The sequence below is a fragment of the Maniola hyperantus genome, chromosome 13, assembly GCF_902806685.2.
Source record: "Maniola hyperantus chromosome 13, iAphHyp1.2, whole genome shotgun sequence".
In the NCBI taxonomy this organism is placed as follows: domain Eukaryota; kingdom Metazoa; phylum Arthropoda; class Insecta; order Lepidoptera; family Nymphalidae; genus Maniola; species Maniola hyperantus.
The window spans coordinates 6335134-6349239 of NC_048548.1; the positions used below are offsets into that span (position 1 = coordinate 6335134).

General features: G+C 37.0%; 1 protein-coding gene across 4 annotated transcripts in view; it reads right to left on the reverse strand.

Annotated features, from left to right (window-relative positions):
- The window catches only part of rho-5 (rhomboid-5), a 157047-nt gene that overhangs the window by 116058 nt on the left and 26883 nt on the right, over positions 1 to 14106 (reverse strand). The window contains exon 2 of one of the 4 annotated variants that reach the window (XM_069502671.1): positions 13311 to 13422. The exons of the other annotated variants lie outside the window; for them this stretch is intronic. Coding sequence (XP_069358772.1) covers positions 13311 to 13422 — 112 coding nt within the window. The remainder of the gene's footprint in view (positions 1 to 13310; positions 13423 to 14106) is intronic. 4 annotated transcript variants of the gene reach the window in all.

Here is a 14106-nt window from a genome sequence, read left to right on the forward strand (position 1 = left end):
TAAATGATACCCTTGTCTTCCCCCGCGTGGATTTAGGGTTTCAAAAGCCTGTACGAACTCTTGGATTTTCCGGGATAAAAAGTAGCTTACGTCCGGCCTTACAATTCAAGCTATTCCTGTACCTAATTTCGTTAAAATTGGTTAAACGAAAGGGCTTTCAAAAATTCCGTGGGAAATCTTTGAATTTCCGGGACAAAAAGAAGTCTATGTCCGTCCCCTGGATGCACACTCAGCAAAAATGGTAATCGCTTATTAAGTCTATCATTTTATGAAAAAAAGTTATAAATCGTGGCCGAAGTTTACCGATAACCGAAAGGTCCTCCGCTAACTCAAAGACGTCATAAATCTTCATCACGAAACATCAAGAATTAATGTTGTAGGTACTTTCAAGCACAATTTTAGGACAATCTATCTTGCATTGATAATGACCAGTACCTATACTTACTTTTAAGTAGCAAAGTATTTATTGTATTTATTTTATTTCCTACTAGATGATGCCCGCGACTTCGTCCGCGTGGATTTGAGTTTTTAAAAATCCCGTGGGAACTATTTGATTTTCCGGGATAAAAAGTAGCATATGTCCTTCCTAAGGATGCAAGCTATCACTGTATCAAATTTTGTCAAAATCGGTTGAACGGATGGGCCGTGAAAGGCTAGCAGACAGACAGACAGACGGACAGACAGACAGACAGACACACTTTCGCATTTATAATATTAGTATGGATTATAATACAGTAATGCAAAAAGGACTTAAATATTTAAGATGAAATTTTTGCAGGGCGGGAAAAACTAAGAAAAACTAGAAAGTATGACCAAAATTGATTAAGCAAAAACGTAAATTACAGGTTCCCTTGTACTTAACGCAGGTGAACCCACGGGAAAAAACTAGTTTAGATAAAATCTACACTAATCTATAAGTTAATATCATCCAAATCCGTCCAGTAGTTTTTAGTTAAAAAGTAACAAACATAGACACATATACACAAACTTTCGCCTTTATAATGTTAGTGTGATTATTTTATATTCTGATAAATTGTTGTTTGTTTGTACTAGATAAACAGACCAATATGACAATATTTTCACTTTTATTATAACTTCAGCGATGTTCAAACCCCGGGTACTTTTGCAAATTATGAAGAAAACGACTTTTTTAACTATTTGAATCGTAATATCTCAGAAACGGTGATTCTTAGGAATTGTAAGAGAGAAAATTCTAAAGACATTTTTTTAGATAATTGCATGATCTACAATTTGGTCTAACCTATTTTTATGAAAAAACTTTTGGCTGATGACGCAAAAAACCCATATTTGCAAACTTTAAACCTTGAATATAGTTTTGCACATGTCGGATGGATGGGGACTTTTCACGTTTCATTTAGAATGGTGTTCCGTACATTCGAACAAATTTTCAGCTCTATGCGAATTACTGTAACCTTGAATGTTTAATTTTACTGGTCCTACCTACTTACGTTGATTATGAACTTGTCTAGTCTTGCTTAGCGCCCTTTTTTGTGTTTCTGAAAGATTTTTTTCTTCCATTTTATCAAACATTTTTCCATTATATTCTAAAAAGCCCGACTGACTATATAGGTTAATCGTACTCTAGGAATTCGCGAACTGAACAAACAACTCTGTCCTCGTACCATATATCATTTTATTAGCAAAAAATTCCTTTAATCGTGGCAAAACTTCAGCGATAGCCAAAAGGTCCTTGGCCTAAGCCGGACTAGTACATAATAAATCTTTATCATAAAACACCAAACTATGTATTTTTAGGACAAGGGCATTATACTAAGACAATCCATCTTGTTATTGAAAAAAATGTATTATTTGTAACATACAAAAAACTTAGTAGATTTTCTACAATTAATTACCATTTTGAGACACCTATGTTTATGTTAAATGTGGAAAAGTGTTTGTCTGTCTGTCTGCTAATTTTTCCCAGCCCATCCATTTAACCGATTTTAAAGTTTAGTACAGAGATAGCTTGCATGCGAAGACGGGTATAGGCTACTTCTTATCCCGGAAAATCAAATGATTTTTAAAATACTTACGCAGGTGATGTCGCGTATATTATCATCTAGTTTCCTATATGGTCAGACCAGAAACCCAATCTAATTCAAATAGGAGTTCCTGATCAAATAGTTTTCCAATGTAATATCAAAATACATTAATATCTTTTTGCGTTCTTTTGAGAAAAAGGATTGACATTTTTATAAGGCCATAGTATAGATATCCTCTAGCTGGACAAATTTTATTTCTGGCGATCCATTTGCTGAAATTTTGCTGTCCCTAATTCCAATATATTGACTTTATCTTAAAATATTATAGGAAAAAGTTCGTAGTTATTTCTTTTATAAGATTTACACAGACATTGCAACATATGAATTTCCTACAACGAGTAATAGCGACAATTATTTATATTTTTATTACTGTAGCGCAACCTCGGAACAAGACGCGACGCACACACAATTTTAAAACTGTCCTTTAATTAATTTGGCGCGTTGCAAGCTCAGATGAGCCAAAGCGCAACGCGCATTCTCCGTTTTGTTTTCAGTAAGTCAATTTCAGCGGTACGACTCTACTCCACTCAGTCTGTTTGCGATGCCCTTTAGTGATATATTATGTTCGTCGTAATAATTACTCTGTTCATGGTTCTATCTTAGTTTTATTAGGCACGATAAAAACTTTACGCCTAAGCGTTTCTTTCGTTTAACAGCCGTACCTAAAAGCCTACACAGAAAAACAGATTAGAAATCATCTAATAAAATCCACATAATATTAATTTGATGAAAAGTTATCCCCGTTGCGTTCTTCGAAAAAATGTAGAAGACATTATTATTTCCCTTATATATTTTAGGACTATTTACCTAGGTACCGTTAATAATGCAAATTACTCATGACCAAAACGAAAAATATCCTTTTTCGTGATTTATTGACGATATACGCAGTTCCTATTTGTTCGTCCGTATTATAACCGTTTATTATAATAAACGGAACAAATAATTTGTATTTTCAACTTTCAAAGTAAGACTAATTACCAAGTGGGGTCATCATAGTAAAAAACTGTAGGTACATTCTAAAACAGATTTTTATTTATTTCTATGCATACCTAATAGTTTTTGATTTATCGTGCAAAATGTCGAAAAAATACGACTGTAGTACGGAACCCTCGGTGCACGAGACTGACTCGCACTTGGCCAGTTTTTTTAGAAAATTCCCTATTGTCGCAGTACCTATTCACACATAAAACTTTCCTAACACGTGACGAACTTACGAAAGAGGTAATTTGCCAAAGGCCTTGGACCCTTACGAGTTACGAGGAGTACCTTCTGTGTGTCATGTTGTCTCGTCTCCCTCACATATCTCAATTGAACCTTAGATCAGGATGAATTGGACGGATTTAGAAAAAGTTTTTTCAATAATGCCCAAGTAATAGGTTGAGCATTTAATATCTTGTGACCCTTCTTTATTTATGTTGAAATAATAATAGGTACGAGTATTATATTTAGTACCTGTAGGTAAGTAAGGAGGCGACAAAGTTAGAGTTCTATGACAAAATCCTTGTTTTTTTAACGGAAGCAGCTCAATCATATTAGAGCGGGATCATATCCGAAAGTTTGTACAGCCTGCCAACCTAAAGAGCAGATTTATTTCACAACATGCGCGGGTCGTACCGTGTCGCGTGTATCTAGAATCTAGATATACCTACAGTATTGTATATTACATACACGGACGTAGAGCACACAGGCACGGCACTATCTAGCATGTATTACTTCATACAATGTAGCTAATTTGGTTATAGAATTCTCTAAACTAAACTAAACTGACAGGTCTAAAATGTAGCGCTATACTTTTCCGCAGGGAGCAATACATTTGAACTTGTCATTTTAGTTTGGATTAGATAGAAGATTGTGCATACAACAGCAAGGCACAATTAGGTTATGTTACTAATAGCTTCCCACCGTGCTCCATCCAGGCAGGACCGTGGCACATAATAAAAATAAATCTGCGTATCTACCGTCTGCTTTTGTTACTCTGGTATAGGTAGGTAAATTAAATCATGCCTAAATAGGGGACTATAGAGATGTGGCACGAACGCGATAAATAAAATTACCGTCTAGCGTCTGTGTAGTAACTACTAGATGATGCCCGCGACTTCGTCTGCGTGGATTTAGTTTTTTAAAAATCCAGTGAGAACTCTTTGATTTTCCGGGATAACTATGAGCCTATGTCCTTTCCCGGGATGCAAGCTATCGCTGTACCAAATTTCGTCAAAATCGGTTGAACGGATGGGCCATGAAAGGCTAGCACTAGCAGACAGACAGACAGACGGACGGACGGACAGACGGACACATTTTCGCATTTGTAATATTAGTATGGATAGCCAGCACCTACTTCTACATTTAAAATGCGTTGAACCGAAACCCTTAGTAAATGAACGTAGGAAAAAAGAAGTCACCTATTAGAGTAAAACGAATAGGTACCTCTTGAAATTAAGTAAATTACCATGTAACGATATTCATGCACTTTAGCTAGCTGCAATAAAACCTAATTAGAATTTATATCTCCGTCGCATCTTCATATTCGCTAGCGATAGAGTTCTGCGAGAACACTTCTGTATTCAAGTGAATCCCCCATTCCCCACTGTAGAGGTCGATGCCCCCGCACCCTACAGTCGACCCTTTGAAAAACAACGGCATGCCTTTAATGAGACAACTAGATATCGGTGACATTCTTTTACGTTTTCTTCCAAGGGAATTGTTACCAATTTTTTTGACCTATCTTCAATAATATGTAAGAACAAGATAAAGTTCAAAACTAAAATTCGACTACGATCCTCTTAATAAACGCTGAAATATAATAATATTGTATTTCTGCCGCTTGGTACAATTATAATAAATAATAATATACTATATTTATATTTATGAAATCAATTTTTTCTCCTCTTTCATTTGACATCCCATTCGATACAATAGCAAAAAAAATTTGGAGACCCCCACTTTTTTGAAGAAATATTCGCCAGGTTATTTTTTTCGTATAAAATGTAGTATGTCACCCGGACAGTAACAACAAATCTATTGACATCTCATTCATCAAAATCTGCCCAGTAGTTTAGGCGCTACGGTGGAACACACATTATCTGACACAAAATGTGGATATACATACATACCGATCATAGCCCTTCCTTTTGGCTTCGCCGTAGTCGGGTAAAAAAGGTACCTAACTAAAAAATCCAATAGGTAATATCCAATGTCTGAAACACGGAGGAGCGTGGTCTGAAAGGAGATGGAAAGGAGGCACATTTTGTGTGTGCGGGTGTGTTTCAGAGTATAGTGGTATATCTAAGTTATGTCTGCTTTTAAAGCCATTAAAGTTACACTTTATTCTTACAACTTATATGTATTAGTAGAGACTAGACTCTAGAGATCAGTCACTTTTATTATATCTTCTGTGCTTTAAGTACATATAGTAGGTAATTATTATAGCTTCCAACTAAAGCAGGTTAATCAAAGGTTAATCACAATGTTATGACAATGAAAATACTCCACACCGAAATTAATTAAGTACAGCTGCTATTGTAACATAATATTACTAGCTTATGCTTGCCAAATCCCTATTTGGCGCAGGCGTTGAAAACCTTTGAAAACCTTTCTTAGGCCTTAGCGGATGCCTACGTCATAATAGCTATCTACATGCCAAATATTAGCTCGATCCGTCCAGTGGTTTGAGCTGTGCGTTGATAGATCAGTCAGTCAGTCAATTATTTAAAATTACGTACTTACTTGCTATTCATTTGCAACTACACAGATTTAAACGAAACAAAAACATACCTAACAATAAATAATGTTTATTTTCACTTTTAAAGTTGTTAAGTCTTAAGTTTGTATTTGTATATTTTCTAAAAGAAAAGACGATTTTAGACAAACCTGCCCATAATATTTCAAACCAAAACTTATTCCCAAAGATAAACTACAAATTGTATCTAGAATGAAAAATTCTTAAATCTTACTTCGAGACTTGACCTCGTTATAAAATAAGGCATCAGACGCAGACTTGGCGGTGTTTTAAAGTAAAGTACTTATTATAAATTATTATCTTTGTACACGTTACAAAATCTAGATATATTATAATTATTTCATACTCGACCTACTACGTTTAATGACTACATAATTTATTTTAGGTGTGTGTACCTTTGAGAGAATTATTGTGTCAGCAGAATTCAGCGCTGACGCAACGTCTGCAGACGCAGTTTTACGGTGCACCCGGTGCTGCTGACGACACTCGATTTCCAGTACTGAAAATGCACTTCTACTACTACTAGTGGCTCTTATGCCTTCTGCGAGCTTTGCGGCTATTTGCAGCCCACGGATAAACAAAAGCTATAGGTTTATTTTGCGGAATTCCCAGTGAAATAGGAGGCAGATCGAGTTTCCATTCCAATACACTGTGAGAGGTACGAACCCTTCTCATTGTATTCCAGACAAACCTATTATCGCTGAACTTTTAAGTCTTCAACTTAAAGCTATGTATTAGATAGAAGTCTTACATAAAAGCTCGAAAAAGACAGCTTGACCTCGTTATAAAAGTTAGCGTGAGACGCCGGCACACAGCGGTGTATTAAAGCCGAGTAGGTACATACCTCAAGCCTCAAACCTCTTAACGGCTTATGATTTGGTACAGAAACTCGCGTATATTCAAGTTTTGGTAGAAATTCTTAAAGCAAACCTTGAAAACACCTTGAACATTGGTGATACTTATCATAAGTACTTAATATTGACTAATTATAGGCACCTAATTAATATTGAAATCGTGTAACATTTTTAATGATGTTAAATAGAATACAGTTCCTACAAATTTTTACTAAATCTGAGTTATACCATAGAGGAATAGACCATCATACAGGCGACAAAAGTGCGCCTCCAAGCTTAGAAATTATAAATATTTTCAAGGTGAGGGTGACCAGTCTGGTAGAGTCACTTTGCGAGACCTAGTTCCTCTAGACAACTTTTTGGCTTTATACGCACCTATACTAACACCCAAAGTTTAAGAGTAAGAAAACCTTTAAACTACTAGAATTAACAAATGGATATCAACTTTCAACAACAATGCACCGGATTTATACACAACTAGATGATGCCCGCGACTTCGTCCGTCGTCGTTCGATTTAACTTTTTAAAAATCCCGTGGGTACCTACTCTTTGATTTTCCGGGATAAAAAGTAGCCTATGTCCTTCCCCGGGATGCAAGCTATCGCTGCACCAAATTTCGTCAAAATCGGTTGAATGCATGGGCCGTGAAAGGCTAGCAGACAGACAGACAGACAGACAGACAGACAGACCGACAGACAGACGGACAGACAGACATTTCGCATTTATAATATTATTAGTTTATTAGTATGGATATTTTTGTCGATGACTACTCTCCTAATTTGACTCATCATCATCATCATCATCATGATCAACCCATCGCCGGCTCAGAGCACGGGTCTCCTCCAGATTGAGAAGGGTTTTGGCCATAGTTTACCACCCTGGCCAAGTGCGGATTGGCAGACTTCACACACCTTTGAGAACATTATGGAGGACTCTCAGGCATGCAGGTTTCCTCACGATGTTTTCCTCCACCGTCAAAACAAGTGATGTTTAATAAAATTACTTAAAATGCTCATGACTCCGAAAAGTTAAAGGTGCGTGCCCTGGATCGAACCCCCAACCACCAATTAGGAGGCGGACGTCCTAAACACTAAGCTGTCACAGCATTTGACTAAGAACAAGACATTGAATTTTAACAAAAAACATGAAAAAATAAAATAAATACCTAGTTACTTAGATGAAATTTTTCACAAAGTAAAATTTAGAAAACCGTTTAAAAGGGAAACAAAAATCTAGATTGTTTCTACCGAGTTGGCACAAACACATACATTACAGTCTGAATTGTTGCTACAAATACTAACGTCCTATTTTTCGCTTTCCTTCACATTTTCTCCCTATTGCCTTCGCTCTATACGAGCTGTTTTGAATGTTGTTCATTGAATTTTCAACGCATTTTTGTCAGCTCTAAAGAGATAAAAATCTCTTTAAACGAAGCCAGTGATATGTTAACGTTTGAAGGGTGGTATCTGTATCATTCGAAAATAGAGGACTGCCTAAGTCACATTTTCATTTTTACTCCATTCTTTATGTCAAAAGAAAATTTCTTAAGATTTCTCTTTACAAAAGAAACGAAAAAATGGAATAATTTGCTACCTTTCTTGAAATGTATTGAATCTCAGACTCATATTATACTCACCACCAATTCAAAAATATTTATTATTATATCTCCGTAACGGTAGTGGACATTGTATTATATATCGGAAAATTCCGTAATTTCTTTCCTTGAGCAAATGCAATTGAATATTGGATTTTAAAGAATGATTGATATAATTTGATTTACGTGACGATTAATTAATGAAGTAACAAAATAATAGCCACGAAACGATTCTTATCTACCCAACGAATAAATATAATTAAGACGCGGAGAAGAAGGGGAAATTAGGCAGAATAAAATGTGTTCGGTTGGCGAAAACTTTCATATAACTAGACTTCCCAGACTTGTTCAGAAACTAGGTTGTGAAAATAATTACATGTCAACTGATCCAAATGACAGTTTAAAATGGCGGGTGCGGATACGCCTGTAGCACACCCACTGCTCCAAAACGTGCAGCGTAGCGTAATGGCTAAAGTTGCGCCATGACTTGTCAATTGTATGACGTGCGAAACAGATGCGAAACTGTGTATTCTAACACAAATATTCAACTGTAATGATGAGTTCCTTCTTTTTCCTGCGCGATTTTGACAAACATTTGAACAAACCGCTTATGGCTTGAGAGTTGAGCCATTACGAACGTACGAACTTGGTCATAAATCATTTCTATCAGATCTCTCGCTCGCATTTTCAGGCCTTATGGAACTGGAACATGATGTTGTGTAAAACAGTAAAAAAAACCGGTCAAGTGCGAGTTGGGCTCTTTCGGTACAAGGTATACAACACTTTATGTAGAACACTGCAAGTTAATGACGGACTGCGCCATCTATATGTGATTTAGTAAATTAATTTTTTTGTGAACACATTTTTTTTTTTCGGTTTTCGGATTTTTCCTTTGGTTTTACCTACTGACTATTAGACCTACCTACCTGCCAAATTTTATGATTCTAGGTCAACGGGAAGTACCCTATAGGTTTTCTTGTCAGACACGACAGACAGACGGACAGGCGGACAGACAGACATACCTACAGACGACAAAGTGATCCAATGAGGATTTCTTTTTCCTTTTGAACTAGGGAATCCTAAAAACGGGCCAAATTAAGAACCATCTCCTGGAAGTCGGTTAAAAAAAGGATTTGTCGATAATCGATAACAGGTTATAAAGAGCGAGGGGAAACAATACAAAATTAGCTACCTGCAACCAAACGGCATCCCTTTATCGATAACGATTTCTGTAGCATCCCTATGATTGTAATTATTTATGACCCGGCGCACGTTTATATTGGCTCAACTATCATCATCATCATCATCATCAACCAATAGACGTCCACTGCTGTACATATGGTCTCTTGTAGGGACTTCCACACGCCACGGTCTTGCGCCGCCTGGATCCAGCGGCTCCCTGGCTCAACTATAGCAAAACTTAATTGCATGGGGAAGAGATGTCTCATAGTCAAATCTTCGAGTTAGAACCAAAGACTTTGGTTAGAACAGGTAATTTCTCTGTTTCGCAATTCGTATAACACAAGGCATGGCGGAACTTTACGGCGGAGGCGCGGCGGCGGCGCCTCCGTTTGATATATCCGGTTCCATTTCATATTATGTTATTCTTATAATTATTATCATTTCCGTGTTTTTTTTTGTCGCAGATCAATCAATAGCAATGTACTCGTAGTTATCATAACTTTGGTGTTAGACTTGCTAACTCTCTAAAGTCTAAATAACGAAAACATAGCAGACCGTATGTACTTAGGTATAATATTGTATCCTTCAAAATTCAAACATAAGGTGTAATTTTTTGTCGGAAATAAAAATAAAAATTTAAAAGGTCTGCATCTACTAGGCGCTTTTATTGCAAAATTTTAATTCGTAATTTGTATAGGTACCTAATAAAATAATATACAGGGAGTAACCAGAACGATAGCAAACGATAACGAAGACAGGTGATAGTACAGCTACTAATGATTACTGATAATATGATAACACAAAAAACGCGAAAACAAAAAATATTATCATATGTTTTGTAAATGTTCACGATATTTTGCAAATAAAACATCTGACTGACGCTAGAGGTCAACGAACGTTGCGTAAGTAGGCCACTCGGAGTCAATGCCGTGTCGTAGCTGTGGCATTGACCCGGGTTTAGCACGCTATGCATTGCTGGTTTGAAAATTACTAAATCACTAAAACTACAAAATGAGGAAAATGGTTATTGGTATTGGATTGTGTTTAGGTAGTATAACAATTAACGCTAAGTTTTTGCTAGCGTTCTGGTTACACCCTGTATTTAAAATCATAAAAGCTTCCTTCACTCCTTAATACTTGTATTATATATTCTTGCGTGCAGAGCTGAAATACTTTACATCGATTACAATGTAGCAAATGCAAGTGGACACATTAAAGGAAGTCGTTACAGTGTTATATGGACCATCGGAATAGTCAGTCTCGCTCGTATAAATTTAATAGCTTCTGCAGTTATGGAAAGGAAACATGTTTCATTTTTATTTTAATAGTATGACAATACATGCATCTAGGGTCGCCATCCGTTCGAGATTTCAAACGCTAGCAAGTCACGGCCGCAAGATCCGCAGGAGTAGCGAGAACCGCTAGAGATGCAATTGCAATACTAAAAATGTGAGTGACAATAGCACCATCGTGCGTACCGTGAAGTCACGTCTCCGTCCGATAACATCAGTATTTATTCGATGTGACCAATGCCACCGAATCTTTATGATTTTCAATATAGGTATTAGTACAGCTACAGATGCAGTAGGTACATCCTTTTTTTTAATAAAAATGGCGAGCAAACGAGCAGGTGGTTCACCTGATGTTAAGTGATTGCCGCCGCATATTATGATCATTTGCAATACCAGAGGAACCATCAATGCGTTACCGGCCTTTCAGGAATTTGTTGGTCTGCCCCTCGTGGTAACGCCGGGCTAATAATAGAATTTCTTAACAGAAAAACCTAATCCTAACTATTTTTTACCCGACCCGGGAATCGAACTCAGGACCGCATCATCCACAGTCGAACACACTAAACACTAGAACAGTTACCCTATATAAGACCACATTATCCTATCCGTCAGTTTCTGTTCATAGACGGAAAACCTACTCTCACCGCAGAAAGCCTGGTTCAATATGCAAACTCTGTTTTTTTTTAAGTTGTAACTATCTAGGTGTCGTGTCACACAAACTATAACGTGACCCGGATAAATATTACACGTATGTACGTATCAATGTACAAATAGGTATGCAGTATGCACAGTGCCTATCTGTTGCTTTCTGTATTACGATTTGAACATAAAGGATTTAGTATACCTACAGTAGGATATTTATTCAGGTGACCTATTCCGTTCCAGGCTTACATTACAATGATATTATGTAGGTATGTCGTATAAGTAATTTGCTATATACGTATTCACTATTCCTAATTTACAACATCGAAACTGCATCTCTATCTTCTCTAGGGAAATTGTATAAAACAACATCACAATCCCAGTCTGTAGGTATGTATTTGCCAGTGACCTTTAACTTCTGAATTTCTTGATATATTTACTATAGATAGCTATAGGTATAATACCTACTATGACAAAATATCAAGGTACCTATTATTATTATTTAAAAACGCTCAAAAAGCCCGCGGGTCAAAAATAAATCTTCAAGCAAACCCTTTTTCAAACAACGCGAACAATCAAAAATGCCCTTGTCAAGAATAATGATTTATGGCCGTGTAGAATAGAAAAGCTGGAGCCTGAACAGCTTGGAGGCGACATATTTTATCCAACATGCTACCCGTTCCGTTCCTTCCGTTTTCAAAAAAGGAATTTTGCGTTATGTACCTACCTACTACTGCCTCAGTATTCAGCAACAACCCTTATAACAAATACTAGCTGACGCCCGCGACTTATTTGGATATAAGTTTTTAATAATCCCGTGGGAACTCTTTGATTTTCCGGGATAAAAAGTAGCCTGTGTCACTCTCCAGGTCTTAAACTATACCCATGCAAAAAATCGCGTCGATCCGTTGCTCCGTTGCGACGTAATTGAAGGACAAACCAATAAACCACGGATTAGAGAAATTCACTCATCTGTGCTATAAACCAACATACAAGCACACTTTCGCATTTGTAATATGGGTAGTAATATTATGGCTAGTAAAAAATATTTGGTTTCCCGAAAACGGCTCTAATGATGATTAGGAAGGAATAAAACTATGAATTTAGTTTCTCTAGGTAAGTGTCATCCCTTAGGTACTTGCTACTTTACTGCTGGAATTAGGGATACCTAGCACCAAAAAATTAAAAGAAGCCAAGTTGAAAGATGATGTTATATTTTAATGTAGATATCGGCTACGTACCATGACTAATTGATGGTTTTATTTGACGAAATAAGCTTAAAATCGGTAATGCTGTTAGTCTCACAGTAGGTACATCTTTCTCATATTATGGACATACACATTCCACAAGACCTAGAGTATAATCACTTGAACAAGAACTTTAAACATGACTATAATAAAATGTACCGTACCTACTTATTATTGAACACAATCTAATTTAGTAAAACCACTAACACCTTTCATCAAGAGAGTAATCTTGAGAAAAAGGCTATCGAACGGGACGCAATAAAATTAGGGTTATTCTCGAGCATTGGATCCAGTGAAAGCGACATGAGGGAGTTATTCGAGTCGCTTTTCGACCTACTTTCCTCCCTTTCAACCCTACCACGACGCGACGCGACGGGACAAACTTGGAACCTGACTATTGCGCCGTTTGTTCGCTTAGAACCAGCGGGTGAGATAACTCACGCTTCGATGGAAAAAGGGTTGAGTATTAAATCAAAATGGATGCTGAAGAAATGGGAGCGATCGATAACAAAGATGCCGATAGCCTCCTTCGTGAGCGGGATCACAATTAGTGGCGAAGTAACGCGGTTACCGGCAAGTGATTGATGCTTTAGGTATCTACGACTTGGCGAGAAATGTAGAAATAACTTCCGTCTGTAAGTATTGTTGTTTGCTACAACTTTTGAGCTCGTTATTATCTTGCAAACAGAAACGGACTTACCCAATTGCGTTAGAGTCTTCCCTAACTGTGCGTCGTGACGCCCTGGGGCGCTGCGGTATTATCCCAGGTGCGTCGTGAGGCATATCCCCATATCCCGAAAATTCCCGAAAATCTGGGAGCAATATGACTGGGTTAGAAACCCTTTTCAGCCGACCCCACCATCAACACTTTCTACAGCAGAAGAAGACCAATTAATAGAATTGTCCTGTGACTCCAGCATTATGCTCCAATACACAATTGAAGATTATCTAAATGATAAAAGAGCGTGGATTTGACCTGCAGCTCGTTCCAGCAACGCACAAGACTGCAAATACTATTTTATACATGGCATAATCTTGTACCTATATCAAATATTTGAAAAGAGCAACCGCCGAGTTTCTTGCTGGTTCTTCTCGGTAGGAAAGGCATTCCGAACCAGTAGTAGATGCATCCGACTGTTCGTAAGTACTTGTAAAAATTTATACGAATAAAAAAGATTTTTATTTTTATTTTTATTTTTATTTTATTTACAACAAGTAAATATAAGTAGGTAGTAAAAGGCCAGGGTGTCGCAAAAATATGGCAACTTCCCAAAGGCGTCACAGTTAAAATAAGTTTGGGAAGCCCTGCGTTAGACATTAGACATAACTCTACTACGTATTACATCAAAATATACTTATAAAAGAAAAAGGTGACTAACTGACTGATCAATCAACGCAAAGTTTAAACTACAGGATGGATCGGGCTGATACCTATTATGGTATAAGTAGATTGTAGACATCCACTAAAAAAGATGGAGGTTTGAAATTTGCGTAGT